The sequence below is a fragment of the Phyllosticta citriasiana genome (genome assembly GCF_038021145.1).
Source record: "Phyllosticta citriasiana strain CBS 120426 chromosome Unknown IWZ02scaffold_7, whole genome shotgun sequence".
Lineage (NCBI taxonomy): Eukaryota > Fungi > Ascomycota > Dothideomycetes > Botryosphaeriales > Phyllostictaceae > Phyllosticta > Phyllosticta citriasiana.
In genome coordinates this window covers 710,975-731,284 of record NW_027117284.1, presented here as the reverse complement: position 1 = coordinate 731,284, position 20,310 = coordinate 710,975, and the positions used below count along the sequence as shown (strand labels likewise).

General features: G+C 54.9%; 9 protein-coding genes and 1 non-coding gene across 10 annotated transcripts; 4 read left to right on the top strand and 6 right to left on the bottom strand.

The window, feature by feature from the left end:
• Positions 1-682: 682 nt before the first annotated feature.
• IWZ02DRAFT_273617 (uncharacterized protein) lies at positions 683-2,906 on the bottom strand. The gene is made up of 3 exons (XM_066763530.1): positions 1,387-2,906; positions 1,098-1,321; positions 683-1,042 (listed from the first exon to the last, which is right to left on the bottom strand). The coding sequence occupies exons 1-3, from the start codon at positions 2,753-2,755 to the stop codon at positions 773-775; spliced, it is 1,863 nt and encodes a 620-aa protein (XP_066622273.1). The 5' UTR covers positions 2,756-2,906; the 3' UTR covers positions 683-772.
• A 1,007-nt stretch (positions 2,907-3,913) lies between these two features.
• Positions 3,914-5,829, bottom strand: IWZ02DRAFT_273579 (uncharacterized protein). Its single transcript, XM_066763529.1, has 6 exons — positions 5,321-5,829; positions 5,208-5,267; positions 5,140-5,147; positions 4,983-5,065; positions 4,729-4,902; positions 3,914-4,679 (listed from the first exon to the last, which is right to left on the bottom strand). Exons 1-6 carry the CDS (start codon positions 5,741-5,743, stop codon positions 4,105-4,107), a joined length of 1,323 nt encoding a protein of 440 aa, XP_066622272.1. The 5' UTR covers positions 5,744-5,829; the 3' UTR covers positions 3,914-4,104.
• Positions 5,830-6,121: 292 nt separating this feature from the next.
• IWZ02DRAFT_273542 (uncharacterized protein) lies at positions 6,122-7,168 on the top strand. Its single transcript, XM_066763528.1, has 2 exons — positions 6,122-6,619; positions 6,719-7,168. Exons 1-2 carry the CDS (start codon positions 6,313-6,315, stop codon positions 6,934-6,936), a joined length of 525 nt encoding a protein of 174 aa, XP_066622271.1. The 5' UTR covers positions 6,122-6,312; the 3' UTR covers positions 6,937-7,168.
• Positions 7,125-8,580, bottom strand: IWZ02DRAFT_519668 (uncharacterized protein; the record flags this gene model as incomplete). The annotated part of the gene is made up of 4 exons (XM_066770744.1): positions 8,237-8,580; positions 7,851-8,168; positions 7,743-7,819; positions 7,125-7,690 (listed from the first exon to the last, which is right to left on the bottom strand). Exons 1-4 carry the CDS (start codon positions 8,275-8,277, stop codon positions 7,125-7,127), a joined length of 1,002 nt encoding a protein of 333 aa, XP_066622270.1. The 5' UTR covers positions 8,278-8,580.
• IWZ02DRAFT_t72 lies at positions 8,554-8,636 on the top strand. Its single transcript has one exon. It is a non-coding gene; the product is annotated as a tRNA-Gly (tRNA).
• A 559-nt stretch (positions 8,637-9,195) lies between these two features.
• On the bottom strand, positions 9,196-11,697 carry IWZ02DRAFT_273527 (putative trehalose synthase (Ccg-9)). The gene is made up of 2 exons (XM_066763527.1): positions 11,419-11,697; positions 9,196-11,372 (listed from the first exon to the last, which is right to left on the bottom strand). Exons 1-2 carry the CDS (start codon positions 11,608-11,610, stop codon positions 9,306-9,308), a joined length of 2,259 nt encoding a protein of 752 aa, XP_066622269.1. The 5' UTR covers positions 11,611-11,697; the 3' UTR covers positions 9,196-9,305.
• Positions 11,231-12,190, bottom strand: IWZ02DRAFT_402520 (uncharacterized protein; the record flags this gene model as incomplete). Its single annotated transcript, XM_066765635.1, has 2 exons — positions 11,231-11,372; positions 11,419-12,190. A coding segment is annotated over one exon (506 nt), but the record flags the coding sequence as incomplete, so codon positions are not given.
• Positions 12,191-12,941: 751 nt separating this feature from the next.
• Positions 12,942-15,334, top strand: IWZ02DRAFT_519654 (wd-repeat protein; the record flags this gene model as incomplete). The annotated part of the gene is made up of 7 exons (XM_066770743.1): positions 12,942-13,065; positions 13,182-13,263; positions 13,313-13,629; positions 13,739-14,298; positions 14,352-14,822; positions 14,872-15,004; positions 15,057-15,334. The coding sequence occupies 7 exons, from the start codon at positions 12,942-12,944 to the stop codon at positions 15,185-15,187; spliced, it is 1,818 nt and encodes a 605-aa protein (XP_066622267.1). The 3' UTR covers positions 15,188-15,334.
• Positions 15,335-17,307: 1,973 nt separating this feature from the next.
• On the top strand, positions 17,308-19,072 carry IWZ02DRAFT_273442 (uncharacterized protein). The gene has a single exon (XM_066763526.1). The coding sequence runs from the start codon at positions 17,728-17,730 to the stop codon at positions 18,775-18,777; it is 1,050 nt and encodes a 349-aa protein (XP_066622266.1). The 5' UTR covers positions 17,308-17,727; the 3' UTR covers positions 18,778-19,072.
• On the bottom strand, positions 18,982-19,970 carry IWZ02DRAFT_273437 (uncharacterized protein). The gene is made up of 3 exons (XM_066763525.1): positions 19,665-19,970; positions 19,560-19,607; positions 18,982-19,352 (listed from the first exon to the last, which is right to left on the bottom strand). Exons 1-3 carry the CDS (start codon positions 19,831-19,833, stop codon positions 19,186-19,188), a joined length of 384 nt encoding a protein of 127 aa, XP_066622265.1. The 5' UTR covers positions 19,834-19,970; the 3' UTR covers positions 18,982-19,185.
• Between the last annotated feature and the right edge of the window lie 340 nt (positions 19,971-20,310).

Below are 20,310 nucleotides of genomic sequence, written 5' to 3'. Positions count from 1 at the left end.
GCGCTTTGGCTGGCTGTCGGCTATCGAATGCTTTCTTGTCGATGGCGGAGGCCGGCGTTGGGCAGCATGCCCGCAGGGTGCGAAAAAGAAGGTGCGTGAGCGATCGCGGGCGGTGCGTTCGCGGTTAAAAAAGAAAAGCCGTGTTCTGTGGCTGCATTTACGAATGCGGCGGGCTCGAGTGCATCGCCTTCTCGTCGCCATGGCGGAGGATGCCCTGTCTGGCTTTGCCTGCTAATCCGCTAGTGCGCTGGCGAGCTGACTGGCTGGCTGGCAGGCCGGCGGGAGCAGCAGCAGCAGCAGCAGCGATGCTTCTTCCATTACCCACCTACCTAGCAACGGGTGCAAGCCCTGAGGTTTCCTGTGCAGAACTCATAATCTGGGATATCCTAGCACGACTGGACGGGACGGGTCGATTGCTGACGTGGGGTTCCTGAGTTTCTTTTCTGGCGCTGCCGTGTGCTCTGATTGGTAGCAACCGGCTGCCGTTGCAGTTGCGCCATGCACAGTTTTTGAGCTTCTTTCGTCCTCTTCTCCTTTTTCCTTTTCTTCCCTCGTCTCTTCCTTTCCGGCTGAATGAGTTCCCCGTTGCTCATTGATGGGGGAGAGTCGGAGGTGCAGGTGGCTTTGGCGCGGAGGCGGGTGGGGAAAGGAGTAGCTCCATCGGAGTAGTTCTGTGCAGTCAATCTGAGCCGCCCAGGTGCGAGGCTCCGACTTCAGTCAACTTCAGTCTGTGGCAACACGCAGCATTCAGGTGGCCATATCGAGGCCGTGGTCAAAGGCCTTGCAACGCAGGGTCTGGTCTCAGTCCTTTTGCAAATTTACTGGAATCAGACCTCTCTGTGGCCTCGGAGCTGTTGACGAGCGTAGAGCCCGAATATGTAGACGCTGTCGACGGACGGCTCTGAGGAAAGAAGTGATTCAAGCCCCTGCCAGTGAGTGGGCGTGGAGCCTTGCGCACGCCGCAGATGTGGAGGCGCGTGTGTCGGCGCAGAGATGCTTCGCGGAGGGTGAAAGAGTGGACCACGGCCTCCACAATCTCATCCTTTTCCGGAGTCAGCTAGAGCCATGTTTTTTCCCCCACGTTTCTCCAGACTTACGGGACTCAAGTCTGGCTCCAAGAAGTAGTAAGCCGGGTGGTCTTGCCTGAACGCGATGCCCTGATTTTCGAGTGTTTCCATCTCAACCCATTCTCTGCCAATGGCAAGATAGTGGTCTGGCGTCAATTTGCTCTCGGATGACCACGAAGTCTGCGGAACGTAATTTGGGTTGAAGAAATTGACATGGAACGGCTTCCTGCCACAAAACCACGTCTGTCCCGAGTCTGGAGATGCGCGAAAGTGGTGAGCATTATGACAAAGACTGATACGGGTCTCTTGCTCTGCTTACCTGATCCTCGCACGTAGATTACTTCGACTCCAATGTTGGAGCAAGAAACCAAGAATTCACTTGGGTATTGGCCGGGCTCCCAAAATATGGACCCGTTCATGACACTTGCTCGCTCCAGCTCTTCTGAATCGCTTGACGCGTCAACCTTCAGTGGCTTCTGGTCCAGATTGAAGATGCTGACTCCTCTTTGTCTTAGTTGTGCCATCAACCGCGAAGACTGAGGGTTTTCGGGGTTTGCCAAACCATGCAAGAGGACACTAGTCGTTGGAACAAAGGGTGGGTCTATTCGGGAACGGGGGACTTGTCGGTTGACGTACAACGCCTTTTCTCCACCCGAGCTTTTGCTAAGCCGTAGCGAGTTTCCCCGACTGTCTTTGTATGTCTTTGTTGGCCATAGGCCTGCTTCCTGGTTTCCATTCATCGGGGCACCCCACTGCTGTTGCTGTGGTAAAGGCTCTCCAGCTGCCCACGTTGAATCATGGGCCATGTACCCATCGCTTGGTTGTTGTCTGCGAGGTGGGATTGAGAAGGGGTTTTGGTAGACAAAGGGGTCTTGTGAAGTAAAGTGATCGTGAGGTTCGTAAGGATTTGGAGGAACATATGGGTTGCGAGGACCAAAAGTATCAGGACGCCGAGAAGAATGTTGAGGGGCAGGTGGGTTATGAGGTACGAAAGGATTGTTCTGGAAAGAACGGTTATCGTCGACAGAAGGATCCGTACTTAGGAAGGGGTCATCGGCAGAGGGATTATTGCCAAGCGGAGGATTGTTGTTGACGTTCTCAGGAGCCTGCGTCCTGAGACTGTCCATTTCCACATCGCTACCTTCATCGTCAGAGGAGTCGTTTGAGCTGAATGCCAACTCTTCTTGCGCTGAGTCTGGTCTTTCTTGTTCCAACTTGCTCTCTTCTATGTCCTCCTGCGTCAAAAGTGACCATGCTTGTACAAGTCTGTCCATGGTGACTGTGGGATCGGGTTTCCAAAAGCGATCCGGCAAAACCCAACGGGCTGGTGGTGTCGGGGGTGGGCGTGGAACTTCCTCGGTGACTGTTGACATAGGTCTCACTGACGACGGACCCCGAGGATTGAATGGAGCCGCCCCCTGAGATTTTTGTTCTTGAGGGTCATGACTCGTTCCGGTAGTTCCATTCGAGACGACAGGAGGTCTCGAATGATCATCTTCTCTAAAGTCGACATGCAATCCTGGTGAGAAGATCATGCCTTGCAGCCACGCTGCGGTCTTATCCAAGACCAGTTGGTTTGAGATCCTCCAAGTCTGCAGCTGGCCGGGTTGGTTTTCAAATTGTCTTCTTTCCTCCTTCGACTTGAGCTCCTGCAGCTCAATGATGTTCTCTCTATTTTTCAAAATCATTGTCTCGACAACCCCGCGGAAACGATGGCGTCGAGCAGTCTTCTGCGACTCCCGTTGTGATATGTCATGCAAGCTGATTTGCGTGTACTGTGGTCAAAACAAAACCGTTGAAGCTCTGGGGGAACCTTACATATGATCATTTTTGTGGTCGGCCGCGAGCCTCATTATGATCAGCTTCAGTGTCAAGGTCGATTTCAGAGCCTCAAGTTGTTTGAGCGGCTTTTCGACCTTCATGCTTCTCCAGAACCATCTCAGAGTTTCCATTCTTCTCTTTTTCTTGATGTGGCTTTCGATTTCCGTCCTCAACCCTTTGTAATCTTCAAGGACGGACGTGGTGGAATTGATGAATAGCGGCCGATAGAAGCCTTTGGCCTCGTCAATCGCTTGCTCGAGGCTTTCCAAGACTTCGGACATGTCTGATAGCCCATGCGCGAGCTTGCGGACTTCTTCTTTTCCATTCTTGATTGTGTCAACCATTTGATACAACATCTTGGAGAGCTCCCAACCGGCCGAAGCAGCGCCTCCTACAAGAGTGATAATAGTAATCGGGTCTGCCATCGTGAGGATGAATGTCTGCCTGACGGTGCTTCAGAGGGACGAGGCTGAGTTTTGTGTCTGCTCGAGCAGGGAATGTCGCATCTGCATCTGCGTCTGCATGATAATGACACCCAATCGCTTCGTCGTACAGGTTGCCTCTCTCGCCCCATGCTCTACTTAGCCATCGCGTCTATTATGCGACCTTAGGCTATCATGAACAGAATACAAGCAGTGACTGTCTGTAGGTACTCAACGTAAGCTTACTTTCTGCTTTTCGGTACAGTTCTACCAATCTGGGGGGGTTTCGGTTATTTCGGCTGTTTGTCGCATTGTGTCTCCCGTTCAGGCTGTCCTCGCCTCGAATTGTCTCTTGCCGAGTAGTCCAACGCAATGCGCTTACCTGCATCCTAGATAACCGAGTGGCCGACATCTACAAGAAAATGCCTGGGCACCTGGAAATGCAAAGAGCGACAGAATTACTGGGCGATGGAGTCGCAAGCTGGCTTTGGCAAGAGTCTCTGTCTAATAATTATAGACCTACCTGGAATTCAAGACAGAATTTGTCCAGAAAACTCCTTCGTCGAGAGCAGACTGATGCCCTTGCCGCCAATGATCATTCCGTATGAGTATACAGATCAATAATGTCTGTTTGATGCTCGCCTTGGACCATGCCAGCGCCGCATATGCTTGCAAGAAACCGTTTCCAACGCCTGTGGTGGATGCCGAGCTGTACCAACGCCGTTCCGATGCCGAGAGGACAGATGCCCGATCGTGGGCTGGTTTGATTGTTCAAACCGACTCTGAGGATTGTCCTATGTTGATGGCTGAATGTCCTGCATAGCTTCGGGACCATTCTCCGCGCTAGTCCTGACTTCTGAGGACTTCAGGATGCCGTTTTCGTCAAAGTTTTTGCGCCATTCGATAAACTCGTCGCTGACGATGGAACCATACGTTCCGCGCTTGACAAGGAACAGCTGGAGCTCCTCCTGGTTTTCAACGTGCCTCACACGCCAGTAGTCACCTTCCGTCACGTGGTCTTTGAGGAGTTGGATGAAGGCAGAGAGGAATTTCAAGCAACGATTCTTGGACCAAGGCTTGTTCCTGGGAATGGTGTGCGTTTTGATTGACTCGACCTTGGGAATGTCCAATATGCCCGTCCGGCTCTCAGTTCTGAGGCCAAGAACGATGCGAGGACAGTTTATTAGGTACGACTGCGCCCAAAACTTAAGGAGTCGCATGTCGTAGGCATAATTTTTCTTGTCGGCTAGGCCCTTGGCCAAAGTCTTGAGCTCTACCCAGTCGTAGTAATTGTACCTGTCAATGTTGCCGTACTCGCCATGATATTCCGCAGGGTTGGACTCGTGAAGCATGTCATGGCTATCCCATACTGCGTCGCCTCGTGAGCCCGGATCTTTCCCCATGAACAAGGAACTTACTGCAGTCTACTTCTCCTCCGTAAACAATCTTATGCTTGTCATCCAGCGTGGATGACACAATTGAGCAGTACTGCGCGTGATTGGAGACTTGCTGCTCATGGCGATTTTCAATCCGCTCTCGACTGACATTGTCCCAAACATCCGGAATAGTGGACATTGCTTCAAATTTGTAGCCTGATACGTGCGTTAGTCACCGCTCGCGAGATTATCGAAGCGATGCCCTTCCGCAGTTTCTTTTTTACAGGCAAACATACCCAGGTACATCACAGGCGAGAGTCCACCGCGTGGATCCCGAGACTGGCGTTCAAGCCTAGCCTGGAGGTGTTCCTCGAGGAAGCTATGCGAACATCCGTTGCGTCAGCCACATATCGTGAGCGGTGGTCGGTGAAATAAGCTATAAAGCTAACGCACATTTGTCCCTTTACTCACGTCAATCAGACATCTCCAAAGCCTTCGAAATGAACCACGAAAGAACTTACCTGGAACTTGGTCACATTCATCTCGAACGAGTCTCTTTTGTCGTAGATCGTTGTCAGAACCTAGATACTATTAATAGATGTTTTTGATGAGAGGCAAACTTTGGGGTCCGGACTTTAGTCAGTTGGCCCCTCCAGGTGATGAGCTCAGCATTGGTGATTCGACCGGTTCTGCCCTCTTTTTCTTGGAGAGCTTGAAGCAAGGCTTCGAGATGTCTGTCAATCGTTTCGTCATGGCGGCGAAAGGTGTCAAAACCGGTCTGCAAACCAGCCCTGCGCGCGTTCTCGCTGACATTCATGGGCCAGTAATAAGACAATGACGAGTCATCGGGTCGATACTTGTGTTCATCGTCGAGAGAGTAAAAAGCGATTTCGCATGGCGGAGTCAGGTCGGTTGAGGATGACCCCGTGTTCTTTGCGCAGTGGAAGCTCAACTGATGTGCATGTGGGGTTGATTGGTCCCCAGCTCGCTCGTCCACTCCGTCTTCGCCAGGCATGTCGTTGGTCAGTCGGTGTTTGGAATATGGCACGGAGGACATGTGTTGTTGAAGATGCTCCGGCAACGCGCTCAAGACCCTTGATCTACGGACACGACGTCACGCTTGCCGAGCCTATGATGTCGCACCCCGGTCCCTGCACCAAGTTTGGCCTGGAATTTTAATGAGCTGATAGAATCGAGCCATTGACGGGACGGGGATGGCAAAGCCTACCTGAAAGTTGAGTGGAGGCAAGATTGGCTCTTAGAGCTGTGTCGAGAGCGAGTTCAAAATGCTCTAGACCAAGCCCTGGCAGGAATGACGGAATCGAACCAGCAAGCCGCTCTGAGTATCACAGAGACTGTCTGCTAAGATGGAAATACTCTGGTAGAAGCCACTTGAGCAATATGCAATCTCATTTGCGGAGTTGTTGTAGAGACAGCAATGTGTTGGCAAAAGTCGTGCTCCGTCTGCTGCGAACATGGGAGCCGTCGGCGGCAACCACATTTCGCCGCAAAATCCGCATCTTGAGTGTTTACTTTCCGCTGTGCATCGTTTCTCCACAACAACCAGCCTTCTCTCTCGCAAGACCTCAGCTCGCGTTCCTACTCCTACCATTTCTATCGCCTGCCATGAGCAGTCGCGCCACACATGTCCACCCAACGCACCGGACAACTACGGCCTCCGGCATGCGACGGAATCTCTTCAACAGTACGCTTTCCCGACGGCCGACCGCGCCCAGCACGACGAGTGCTACCTCCGCCACCACCCTGCACCTAGCCGACGTCGACGATGAAGAAGGAGAAGAAGGAGAAGGGCGCCAAGGCGTTATGCTCGAGCGAGATCGAGACATGGTGGCGCGGGACGAGGACGGGAATTACAGGCTCGACATGCCATTACTAGGGCCGCTGCCCTCAGACGAAGAGAGCGAAGAGAAAGGCGAGTAGGAAGACGAGAGATATGCACCGCATGGGCGAAGAGCATGACACCGCGATTCGATTCACCTTTAAGACGGGCGTCTGACAGGTCGCAATACAGAAGCAAAGACACACCTCGTCGAGACATACCGAAGACACCAGCAACAGACGCACCCCGAAGGCACTGGCAAGAAGGGCGATGAGGAGCGAGAAAATTGCTCCTTGTGTACGGAGCTCCAGGATACACTGCGGGCCAGTCTCCAAGCCAAGCTTGATTCGCTCGAGGAAGACAAGTGGATGTTTGAGGCTGAAGATCCCAAGATGATGATAATGGAATGATCTTCATGTGTTGCAGATCAAGGGCACGGCAAACAAATGGTTGTTTGGACATACTGGGTCAAGAGCGGGCGTTTGTGCATATTGCATTTTTATTGAGATACCCGTAGCCTACAGGCTACACTGGCGGGCAAATTCGGTCTGGGATCTGCATCCACTTCCTGCAACTAACGAGATCCCTCTTATTTTTCTCAGTCCAAACCTGGAGCAGGCGGCGGCGTCGCTTCTACGCGCCTGGACTGCGGCTTCTTTGCTGGGCCACCGCCTCCAAACATGCTGCTCATCATGTCCATGAGCGGGTTGGACTGGCTGGGCATGCGAATGTCAAAGTACATCTCGGCAATCTGATCCAAGGCGTCCTTCCATGCTGGCACTTCGTCGAGGTTTGTTTTGTAATGCGATTTCAACAGCCGGAATAGCTCCGAGCCGCCACGGGTCACAGACAGGAGTAGCAGGCCGAGAAAGTTCAGGAGTGGCAGCGAGGGGTATAGGCGTAGATCGACGCTTGCGGTACTGACTTCTTGTACGGCGAGGGATCTGTTGGCTTGCGAGAGACGCGTTGTAAATTGTAGGAAAGACTGGTTAGCGGCGCGCACATTGCCGGCGACGAGATATGGTAGAACGGCGCGAGCGGCATAGAGCGGTGCGGTGTGGGCTTGGTCTTCGGAGTACCATTCATACTCGAGCTTGATGAGCTGTTCGGGCGAGTCTCGCGTGCCTTGGACAAAGTGTCTTTCTGCCTCGTAGGCCTCACCATCTGGTAGTTACAGGTCAGCGCCAGCAATAGAAGTGCAAGAATCGACACTTACCTTCAGCGAGAACGATGCCAGCTACGTGGTGAAGCTCTGGGTCACCCGCAGGGTATTCACCAAACCTCGCCGACCACCTGCCACCGTCAGCGCAAAATCTCAGAGCACCATTCGACTCGCTGTTCAACCCACCCAATCATGTCGCCAATGAATCTCTTCTTGGTCGGTTCCTCTGGCGGGAACGCCCGCAGCAAGCTCAAAACCCGCGCCTTGCTCCCCGCATCGGGCTTCGTCTCTGCCTTGTGGTACACCTCGATCAAGAAAATGCACAGGTCGCCGCCGCTACCGCCCTGGCCGGCCTGCAGCAGCGCCTGCGCGCCCTGCGAGAGGAGATCGATGGCGGCATTCCAGTTGCACTGTTTGATGTAGCGCGCGGCGATGACGCGCAGCTGCTGGTGGGCCTCGTAGAACTGACCCTCTGCGATCCTAGCGGCGTGTGAGCTTCCAGCGCTTCGACGAGCTGTGCGGCACGGTAGGGGAGGGCGACACGTTACTTTTCTTGCTGGCGCTGTATCGTCTTCTCGATCTTCGACATGGTGGCGGTGGTGTGGAGGAGAGGTAGGGCGGCGGTGGAGAGCTGTTGTCCGCGCGCCTGGTTTTCGAGTCCGCTTGACGCAAGTCCTGCTCACAACGCAGCTCCTCGCAATCCAGCCCCTCCATTCCTCTCTTTGACCTTCTTGACCCCTTCGTCAGTTCTCCTTCCAACCACGACATATTGTTCAGATCATCTCTTTGTTTTGATCAGGACCATATTGTGAGAGCTCGTGCGGTGCAAGTCATAGTTTGCACACTCCATATCAATATTTTGATCGCACCAATGGTTTAGGGGTAAAATTTCAGCTTCCCACTGTGCCATACGAGCTGAAGCGCCGGGTTCGAGTCCCGGTTGGTGCACATAATTATGTTTTGCGTATCGTTTTGCCCTCCAGGTGGACCAATTGGTGTGGGGGCTAAGCGTTTGGGCTTTAGGAGGTGAGAGAGGGGGGGCGGAGCGGGGCGGGATGAGGTGGCGTGGCTGAGAACGAGCGGGTGACCGAAGGATGGCGAGCAGTATAAATCGGGGCAGGCATGCAGGGTCTGGGAGTAGCGGCAGGTTACGCAGACGCAGACACAGACGTGTCTTTGAATGGGCATGGAATGATGGGTGGAAATGTGCTGACCGGGTGGGTGGAGGCGGATGGGGCGCCTTTGATGACGGCAGCATCAAAAGCAGACCAGTCTTTCTGAAGGTGATAGATCGAGAACGAGAATCAGTGGACACCAAGAAAAGCTCGAGTTTAGAGCATCAAGGCCCGTTCGAGACCGAAGGCATTATTCAAAAGACCAATCTCATTGCCGCGTAACTATCTTGTAAATGGCTGTCACAGCTTTATGCCAGAATCGATTTGCAATTTGGTCGTCAGCCAGAGCAACATTGAGCAGAAACTTGAAAGGACAGTAGACCAATGCCATCCAGAAAACCGTCAAAGCTGACCTCCTAAGGGGACCAACATTACACATGACCTCTTGAATCCAATTTGTGTGAATCAACCGAACGCCCGCTTTTCGACACTGATCCGCCGACTAGCCTTGCAAGTTCAATTCCTTCTTCCTGGGCAGCTTGGTCTCGCCTTCGACATACGGCAAACCGGCCTCCTCACGTGCCATGTCATTGATCCACTTGGAGTCCGGTAGCAACTTCTTGCCCTTGGCCAAGCTGTCCGCCATGTATAGCCAGCTCAGCGCGTTGCCCACGGTGCTAACTTCGTCCGAGACATGTGTGGCAGCAAACTTTGACATTCGTTGATACAGCTCCGGGTCTTTGAACAGTTCGGCCAGGTGCCTCGCCACGGCGCGATAGTCGCCGGGCTCAACCAGAAAGCCGGATTTCTTGTGTTGGACTTGAAGAGGTATGCCGCCTGCTTTGGTTGCGATGATCGGGATACCTTTGTGCAAAGCTTCTGAGACTTTGACTTCGAAGCCTTCGCGTGTCGACAGCTGAAGCGCAACTTTGGCGTTGGACATGACGGTGTTGAGTAGCTGGTCCGTCGGCCCCAGGCGCATGACAACAACGTCGCCCTGAATGTCGCTATACTTGTCGTTCAGCAGCGACAGCGTCTGGTCGAGTATCATGGATCCGTCTGGGTCATCTACGGCACCATGGCCGGCCAGCACGAGCTGCGGTGTCTTGTCCTTGGGCCAGCCTTTCATATGTGTCTGGCGTAGCTCAGCGTAGCCGGCCAAGACATCGGGGATGCCCTTAGATGGGTCGAAGCGTGCAATTTGAGCGATATAGTCGCGGTTGGGAAAGTCGAGCTGATTCATTTGCTGTTTGAAGCACTCTGAGCTTAGCTCATGAAAGTAGTACTCAGTGACAAACTGGTTCGTTTCCTTGTTCAGGCCGTCGAGCCAGTCGGTAGTGGCAGGCAGGTAGCCGACTTTTTTGAAGTCGACGTTGGAGGGCACAAATTCCTTGACAGGGTGGCTGATGAACAAGTCGGCTTGCTGGACGTTGTTCCACACCCAGTTCCACACCTCGGCCGTTGGTGTGCGAGGGTCATCGGCGAGGTCCGAGCGGACTTGTATATGACTGCGGAAAATGACTGGGCGCTCAGGATCGATAGCCTTGGAGATCTTGACCAGCGCAGGCATCTGTGGATCGTCCACAACGATGACGTCTGCACCACCATTCGAGCGCGGTGCCAATGGTCCTCCGGTCGGAATCCAAAATCTCTCGGCATTGCCCTGGGCCCATTCATCCAGAACAGCTTGTTTCTCCGGGGTCAAACGCGCATCGGGGCTTGCTACGCCCTGTAGTATGTTGTGGTTTGTCTTGGTGAGGCGGAAGACCTCTGGCTTCGGCTTCGGGACGTACCACTTTGCGTCAACGCCCAACAAGCGGAAAAGTCTGATGAGCGCGTGGCGCATGAGAGCAACACCGCCGCCTTGAGGAGTGCTGTTGAAAAATGCAATCTTGGTGTTGTGTTCCTTGATTGACTTGACGTATTTCAACGTAGCTTCCCACGTACGCTGACCAACAGTCTCGGGGTATTGATCGAGCCGAGTAATCAAGGCATGGCCTCGGCAATCGACTTCAACGACGTTCTTGAAGCCAATCTGGACCCTTGGCTGTGAGTTAGGACCAAAAAACATCAGCGACTTGCGAGCCATCGAGTCAGCCTCCTCATCGATGGTGACTGCGGCTTTGGGAGCAACACCCAGGTTTTCCAAGCCATGCTCAAAAACCAGGGGCACAATGTCCAATTCCCACCATAGGCGAGAAGGCAGCTGTGGGCTCAGATCGACCAGAGCCTTGGTGATGCCAGCGCCAGCAAACTTGTAGAGGTGTTCTTGCTGATATTCGGAAATTTTGGAAATGACAAAGTCAGCCAGAGCCTTGTCTCGATCGTGCTCGCGCAGTGGGACTGCAGGAGTGGAGGGCCGCGAGCCATCCCAAGAACTGCAATTGCTGGAGAAGCCAGTCGAAAAGCCGTTCGAGGACTTGCTACTGCGTCGGTTGCGGCTGTTGGGGTCCTCGCCGCCGAGGACATGAACAGCAAAGTCGAGGCTGTAGGTTCCGTCATGTGAGGCAAAGCCTACTTCAAGCAAGCCACGCTCATCTTGCTTTGCAGCAAGTCCAATATAAAGGGTCTTGAATGGTCAGCAGGGTCGGCATAGGCTGCAGTTGGCGACTTACGGTGGGAACTTCTCCGAATTCGATTGTCAACCGGGCTTTTCCAAGCTTCTCCAGGTGCTTAGTCGGGCCATGAGCTTCGAAGTCATGGCGAGTCTTTGCGCTGGCGAAAGGGAGGTCGTCGGTGCTAGACCACGTAGCCCGCCTGGTGTGGTGGGAGGGGCTTTTTTTGGTGTCTGACAATGACGAGATCATGAAATGGAGAGAGCTTTTTCATTTGGTGGAAGAGAATGATGGATGCAGCAAAACGAAGAGGTTGTTGGAGGGGTTTAATACAGAAGACTGATCACAAGGGAATTGGCTTGTGAAGGGATGCAAAGGGCCCGAGGGCATGGAGCTGACTGGCGATCGGTGTCACCACGTGGATGCGTCAAAGGACTGGGTAGCAGCGCATGACATTGAGGTACCTCATGTAAGAAGGCTGATGGCGTGGAATCGCCGTTGACGGCAGTCTGGACGAGGGCATGGGGTCGGCGCAGGAGGCTTGAGTCGCCCAATGCGGAGGACAAGACAAGTAAGCATGACAACAGAGCGACGCCGAAGGTCCAACGGCGTGGGCACAACCCAAACAGATCCCGTGGTGAAGATGGATTTTCACATTGCGTTGCACGCCTGTCGATAGTTCTGTCGAAGCGCAGCCATGGTGCAAAGCTGCGACATATGTTGCACGATCTGGTCTCATTTGGTCGGTCGAGGAGCCAACTGGTCACATTGATACAAGAAGCTGTGATGAAATGGCTTCTTTGTTTTCGTCTTGCCCGACGGAGAAGGTCGGGGGGAGGGGGGGGGGGGGGGGGGTGGGCGGGCGACCTCGGTGGACGAGTGGCGGTTGATTCATTGCCGGCGCCTGAGGCAGACGGCGCGTGCCGCCGTTTCATCAGCCTCGTCGTCGGACCCTGCCCGAAGGGTGGTGTACATGACCGAAGGGTGGTGTACATGACCGAAGGGTGGTGTACATGTATCCAGGAGCAGAGGTACATGTAGGTAACAGGCAAAAGGTAACAGGTAACCGGCTGTTCTGGAAGTGAAGAGGGCGGCCGGGGGACGACGCGCAGTCTGGTGGCTCTAGCCCAAACGGGCCTAGGGCCCCTCCAAACCACACGCGGCTTAGCTCCCGCTGCTGCATGCTCTGGCTTATGCTGGCCCGTGCTCCCGCTAGCCTCGTCGTCTTGCGGGAGGTTGCAACTCAGTGCCAACTCCACACCACCCGTCTTTCCGCCCACCCATCTCCTCGCCATCGACGGTCCATCGCCCTGCGCCCGCAACACCTCCCCGGGCTCTCTAAGCGAGTCGCTGGCGCCATCATCGAGACCTACCGCGCACTCTGTGCCGCCGTCTCAGCCGCTACCCTCTGCACCCACTGCGCGCCAATCGTCTCGCGAGCACCGCGTTCGCGTCGCTAGCTTTCGTTGATCCGCGTCTCAATCCCCCCCCCCCCCCCCCCCTCGCCGGAATTCTCCTCTACCGTCTCCATCTTGCGCATCTAGACTCTGGCCACGCATCGCGCGCTGGTCACCCTGCCCACCATGTATAACGCTCATCGCGGCATGGTGCCCAGCGCACCCAACCAGCGCTTGAACGAGCTGCTTGAGCAAATCCGTGGAGAGTTCGAAAATGAGGCTGGCCGAGCTGGTGAGATGGAGCGTCAACGTAAGTTTTTGCCTGTTCGCGGCAATGGCCGGGCTTCTGTCCCTTCGCGCAAGTAGCTGGAGATATTCTCAACAAAGGCTTGCCAAGCAAAGCACTCGACACTGACCATGGTACAGTCGCTGCACAGCTTCAAGAGATGGACCTTGTCCGCCAGAAGATCTATCAACTAGAGCAAGCCCAAATTGCTATGAAGGCCAAGTGCGTTGATGCTCTTACTCCACTTCGACTTGGATTAACGCTCTAGCAGATATGAGGAAGAAATTCAACGTCTGAATCGACAGCTCGACGCCGCTGGGGGACCCTCGCACTCGTCCCATGCGAACAACTCACAGCACGGAAATCCTTCCCAGCCACCGCCTTCCATTGGACATGGCCAAGGTACCCTCTTCGGCGGCATCATGTCGCAATCTGGAGGTGGCCCAGGCCTGGCGCCTCCGCCTCCAGAGTCTGCTCAAGCTCAGAACCTCCCTCCTCATGCACCCCAAGGTCCGCCGGGCCTCAACCCCGCTGCGCCTGGTCCGCCACAGCATCCCTTTGGCGGTGGTTATCAACCGGCTCCCAACGGTAAGATGTTCTTTGCGAGGCCCAAAATGTCCCCTGCTCATTGAACGCGCCCCTCTGCCGGCTTGCCATGGAACGCTTATGCGGACTTTGTTTGCTGACTGACCATCAGGATATCCCCAGGCCCCACAGCCCGCCGCCTCTCCCGGTCCTGGAAAGCCTAGGCCTGGCAGAGGACCTCCTGGGCCACCTACCCCGCAGCAGAACACTGCTGCTCCATACCCCGGATCACCCCAGGTCGCCCGGCCGACTCCACCTCCTGGCCAGCTCCATGCCGAGCCACACAATCCATTGGTTACGCCAGCGCCTCCCAACGTTGGAAATACATTGGCCGAGCTTGACCCTGACCAGGTGCCTGCCAACTACAAGAGGGAAGGAACCGACTGGTTTGCCATCTTTAACCCTCGCACTCGCCGAGTCCTTGATGTGGATCTCGTACATACCCTTCCTCATGACAGTGTTGTGTGCTGCGTCCGTTTCAGCGCTGATGGCCGCTATGTTGCCACGGGCTGCAACCGTTCGGCCCAGATCTTTGATGTGCAAACTGGCGAGAAGCGCTGTGTCTTGCAGGATGTTTCGCTTAATGACGAGGGCGATTTGTATATTCGCAGCGTCTGCTTCAGCCCCGACGGCAAGTACTTAGCCACGGGTGCTGAAGACAAGGTGATCAGGGTAGGTTTCGAGCCACAATCACACCTCAGCTTCCATCTGACAATGTCGGTTAGGTTTGGGATATCGCGACTTGCACGATCACGGCCACCTTCTCCGGCCACGACCAAGACATTTACTCGCTCGACTTTGCAAGGAACGGCTATGTGATTGCCTCCGGCAGTGGCGATCGCACGGTGCGCCTGTGGGATCTGAACGCGAGGAAACAGATCTTTGTGCTCTCCATCGAAGACGGTGTCACCACGGTTGCCATGTCACCCGACAACCGCTTCGTTGCTGCGGGCTCACTCGACAAGAGCGTCCGCGTCTGGGACGTCACCACTGGTTATCTCTGTGAACGCCTCGAGGGCGACGTTGGCCACAAGGACAGTGTCTACTCTGTCGCTTTTGCGCCTAACGGCAAGGACCTCGTCAGTGGTAGCTTGGATAAGACGATCAAGATGTGGGAGCTTTCGACTCCGCCCCGGATGATTCCCGCTCAAATCCCCAAGGGAGGAAAGTGTATCAAGACCTTTGAGGGCCACAAGGTAAGGCAATCGACAATAGCCAGATTCCATTGGCTAACCACGGCTCCAGGACTTTGTTCTCAGCGTTGCGTTGACCCCCGATGGCTCCTGGGTTCTTTCAGGATCCAAGGATCGCGGAGTCCAATTCTGGGACCCCCAGACTGGCGTTGCTCAGCTCATGCTTCAGGGCCACAAGAACTCGGGTATTTACCTCAAAATGTGTATCATCAACAGGTCGCTAACATCTCTCGACAGTCATCTCTGTCGCACCTAGTCCCATGGGCAACCTCTTCGCCACAGGCAGTGGTGACATGCGTGCAAGAATCTGGAGGTACGTTCAAAAGAAACCCCGAGGCCGGAAAAGGCGCTGTCCCGGTATACCCTGATTTTCGGCTGGGGAGTCTACTCCACGAAATCGTTGTGAATTGTCGAGTCTTGTTGCTCTACAGGGTTCCGGCCTCTATCCAATCTGTTGATGGCGCGTGTGGTGCAACGTTGACATTCAAACTTCTTATTGGAACCAAACGCTGATGATTACCAGGTACGACACCTACCGTGGACCGCAGTAAACTAGGATCGATCAAACTCTGCTCCAAACAAAGCAGCCATAGTCTGGGCGACCAACATTGATCCGGGGTTGCACCTATCATGGCTTAAAAAGAAAGGAAGTCGTTCCAGTATGAAAACGAAGGCTACGTTCTTCTTTTTTTTTTATGAACTAGTTACATGTCAAAAATCCAGCCAGTGCTGTTTGAGGCTGGGCTGGGGCAGGCGTTGGAACATGCGTCGGCATCAGCGCAACTGGGCTTGTCAAGGGCGGGGTGCGCGCAAGATGCTAGGCGTTGTCTTTTTGTCTGTCTCAATTGGTGGGTTTGTGTTTGGACTCGGCGGTTCAGATAGTAAGTTCATTACGCATCGTTGAATCGTTTTTGTGCGATGCTACTCCAGAATCGATGGCAGCGTGTAAGGGGAGAGGGAGTGAGAGAGGGCAGCATGCGTTTCCATTGGTTTCCCCTGTTGTATCGCCACCACTCGTAACGCTCAATGCTGTCGAAACCAGCGAGCAGCCTTGCGAATAGGTCGGCGAGGAGACTGTTGGTACACTCGGCCGTATCACAATCTCCTGCCTGAGCATCAACCTCTCATCAATGTTGGCCGGACACAATTAGGCAGACAGTTTTGGAGGCGGAAAGGAGTACTCTGTTGTGTGGGGTGTAACATTTTCTTCTTGCCGTCTCCTTCCTCTGCTTCTTTTCCCACATCAGTTCTTCGGTTAGGGGTCTGCGTCAGTGAGTAGCAGCAATATTACCACTTCTGCCGAATTTCATTGAAGCCGCTTTTCAACGAATGGTTGAGTTTGGGAGGCTGGCACGTTGGTCTCTAATCTCTTCCACGCTATTGGACCATTCGCAGAGTTATAAAGGGTGCGCAAAATGGCAACGGATAAACAGCCCTGAGTTCACCTGCGGACCGAGGACCGTTGATAGACTCCCCGAGACGAGCGAGCAGTTTGCTATCAACGTTCAGGCATGGTTTGGACAAAGCGGCCCAGGCCAGGCCCATTGACGACGGGGACAGGGATCAACTCGACACGCGTCAGAGAGATCGAGGCTGTGGTGGTGGGCGAGATCTGTGACATGTTCTTTTTTCTTTTCTTGCTCTTCCCCGGCCGAATTTGGGCATTGCTTCCACGGCTTCCGGGCTGCTGAGGTCGCGCGCTGCTGTCCGCTACCTGCACTCGATACCAGGCACGCTTTGGCAGGGTGGTCGGCTGGCAATTGGACGTTGTGGCATTTCGACAGCGTGAAGCCGTTCGTCGAGGACCGCTTTTGCTCACTCAACTCGCAGTCCACAAAAGCATACGGAGCGTGTTTGAGATGCTCTCTTCCTCTCCATCTCTGTGAAAGCAGCACAACATACCAATCGTCCCCGGCTTTCCGACTTTCGGCATTGCACTGGTAACTACATACGTTGGCAGACCAAAGACCCTTCTTGAAAGGCAGACTCCCGGGACATGGGCGATCAGGCACATCCCCATCCCCCCTGCCTGCTGTCGTTGCAAAGCCCCATCTGTGACCAAAACGCATTCAAACTCGACACCTCGGCTGCCGCTCGCTGCTGCCAAAGTCAAATCGCTTCTGCCGTCTGTCTCTCCCTCTCTTTCTCTGCGGGCACTCCGCACTGCCAGTGTCGGATAGAAAGACCAATGCTGCTTGGCCACCGCAAGGAGACAATTCGTTTCGTGGAACCGCCGCGCTGAAAACCCTCCAGAATGGTCGGCAGACAGATATGCATACCACGCTCAGCCGCTGCCGCTACTGCCGCTACTTCAAACCTCCGCCGATGAGCCGGGAGCCGGGAGTCCGCGAGGCTCTCTCCAGTCAAGGGTACTCACCATCGACCGTTGGAGTGAGGTAGGCATGCGGCGGCGGCAGCGGTGGCGGCGCTGTCGGGACGTCTCCAGACACAGCTAACCTTACGAGCCTACGGCAGAAGCTTTTCTATATTGCTGGCCAATCAGCGCGGCGCGACGCATGCTTTCCGCCGTCTTTCATGAAAATTGATTGAGGTTGCCGTTTACGGTGGTTGTTTGTCAGGTGAGGTGTGCACGGTGGATGATGGAAGCAAGCGGGCGCGTAGTTCCGTCTGGCGGAAGAGGAGGAGGAGAAGGGAGTTCGTTTGTGCCTGATGCGAGAGAGAATGCGAAGAGCTACATGCTACTTTACCGACTGGAGCCGCCGCATGTTGATGCTTTGGTGTGTCATGGACGTCTTGTCTGCCGTCACCCATCCACCTTGTGGCCGTCTCGTCCATGTCGGCGTCGACTTTTCAGAAGAAAGGGTAGCACTCTTTTAATATTGCAAACTCTCGTCGCTCGTTTTCTCCCCATTGACCACCGTGCCTATTGACGACTGCTTCCGCGGCCATGCCACGTAGCCGCCAGGCCTACGAGCATCCACTGCCGTCGCCACGCCCGCTGATCGTACGGATCCTCTCCTCAGCCACCCTCGTGCTCCCTCCGCTCTTCTACCTCATCGCCTTTGCTCTATCCGTTACCGTTCTCTTCACGCCCGAGTACGCGCAAGTGGACCTGTTTGACACGTCGGGAGCGCCAGTGGAAACGTCGTTTTCGGCGTCGCCCTTTTACAACTGCACGCGTCCACCGCCACCACCACCACCGCCGCCGTCCAATTCGACAACCAACGACACAGCACCGCAGACGGGCCCCTTTACGCCATCTTGTACGCGCTTCACGCATTTTCTAGGTCCCAAGGGTGCTGCCGCCTGTAGACAACACTACGCGACTCAGCCCGCCCACCCCTGGACAGGCCATGCCCAATGTCAGCAAGTCGTGTTGTCCGCCTCGCTCTACGTCGCCGCTACCACGATGCTCTCCCTTGGAGTCGCCCTGGCTACCATCTACGCGGCCATCTTGCTCCCCGCTGCCTACGCGCCCCGCGAGAACCATCCCGACGCCGACTTGCTCGCCGGCGCCGCCCCGAGCAGAGCGGTTTCGCCACGGCAGCAGACGCCGCCGCCTGGATTTGTCTACGCGGCGTTGCGACCGCCGACCGCGTCGGAGAAGCTGCAGCGCATGCACGCGTCCAGCCCGGTCGATGAGCGCGTTGCATCGCCGCAGGCGGTAGGGGGTGTGGGAATTGAGGACGATGATGAGGAGGCCGGCAGGAGGACTTCGAGGACTTGTTTGTGGGCGCTTGTTGGCAATGTGGCGACGGTGCTGGCGATGTTGGCGGCCGTGAGTTTAGTGGTTGCACAGGTTGTTGGGGTTGCGGCGTTGGTTGTCGGTCAGTCGGCTGTGGATGCTGGGCGAGAGATTGCTCAGGGAGACGTTCGACTGGTGCTGGGAAAGTGGTACATGGGTGCTGCTGCGTATGAAGACAGTGCTGCAGCATGGGTCTTGACTGGAATAGGGGTCATTGTCGCAACAAGCAGGTTTGGGATGGCGCGGACATAGGATATGATGGAACCCGCTGCGGTGTGGAAAGCAAACCTAAAAGGCGTAAGCAGAGTTGTCATCGCACTCTGTGTAAGGGCAATCATACAATAATCTGGACCAGTAAATTGAGTTGGATGTTAGACAACTCACAAGAAATGCGCGCCCGTCAATCCTGTCGAGATCATGAAATACACGTAATCAGGTTATATATTGAGGATGATAGTTGTGAAGAATGAGGATTACGCTTGTGGTCGGAAATGAATTGAATTTTTGTACATGAGGATCCCAAATCCGTAATTTATTTGGTGAAAAGGAAGTTGTTTCGCATAGCCAATTCGCACTGATGCCATCCCAAACTCCGTATCCGAGGCCGTTGCCGTTTTGTGATGCTTTATCGAGGGGGTATCATTTGACAGAGGTCATGTTCTAGCGCCTGCCCTTGTTTGAAGAGCCCGATTTCTTTGCGCCGGTCTTGAAATTTTTGAAAGCGATGGTACTCGTGGCCTTGCCTCGGCGTTTCTTCTGAACGCGACCAGCCTTCTTCTTTGAGCTGGCAGAGGAAGATGGTTTGGGTTCGTCGTCGAGTTCCATCTCTAAAAGTGAATAAAGTCAGCCAATCTGGTCATTGGCGAGAAATTCCAGAGTGACTTCGCGGGGTTTGGAACCGAATCCAGCGATGTCTGAGAGGCCCAAGAGTTGGTAGAAGACGGTTTCCTGCTCGGTAGTGGGGTGTGTGTTTTCCTGATTGTTTTCCTCCTCCAGTGTGCTTGGGACGGGCCAAGAGGCGAAGATGGACAAACCTGCTGCTTCGGTTTCCTCGGGCCGTGCGTCGTTGGATTCGGGATGTTCTGACGATGTTTCAGTGTGCGCGCTTTGAGGATGGGAGGGCAAAGTGCAAGACTCACGGTTGTTTTCTACCTCCATCTCGTCCTTTGCGGGGCGCGGTTGCTGGGCGAGCTCGAGGAGCCTTTCCGAGAGGCGTTGGGCGCGGGCATTTTCGACAGGACCGAAGACGTTCTTCTTGAGTTTTTGGTTGTTTGTCTTTTTAACGCTGGAACGGGAGCTCTTGGCCATGGTGGGCGGCAGTTTGAAGGGTGGTAGAGGGGAGACAAAGAGTTGTGGGCGTGTGGACGCGAATGCTGAGAGTCGAGAGTTTTGAGAAAGTCGGCCAGGCCAGTTCTGCTGCCGGCTGGGGTCCGAGTGGGTTGACCGCCGTGTTGACCGCCCTGCGCTGCGCTGCGCTGCGCTGCCCTCCCTGCCTTTGCACCTTCGGTTCTGTGCCGCCAATGGCTCAGGTTCCTTGACGTCGGTGCCAAAGGGCCCAGCCTGATGTGGGTGGACCGACTCCAGTCTCACGCGGGTCTGGGCGCGCGCCGCCAAAGCGACCTACATCCTTTGCCGCCCACGATGGCCACGGCCTGGGGGTGGGTGTCCGGAACGGCCGTCATCTTAGTGTAGCTCGTGATAGATCAAACCAGTACCTTTTTCCATCGCCCTTCTCCATTGTGCTGCGTTTGCTTGCCATGGCCGGCGCCCAGTCTGCGCTTCAAA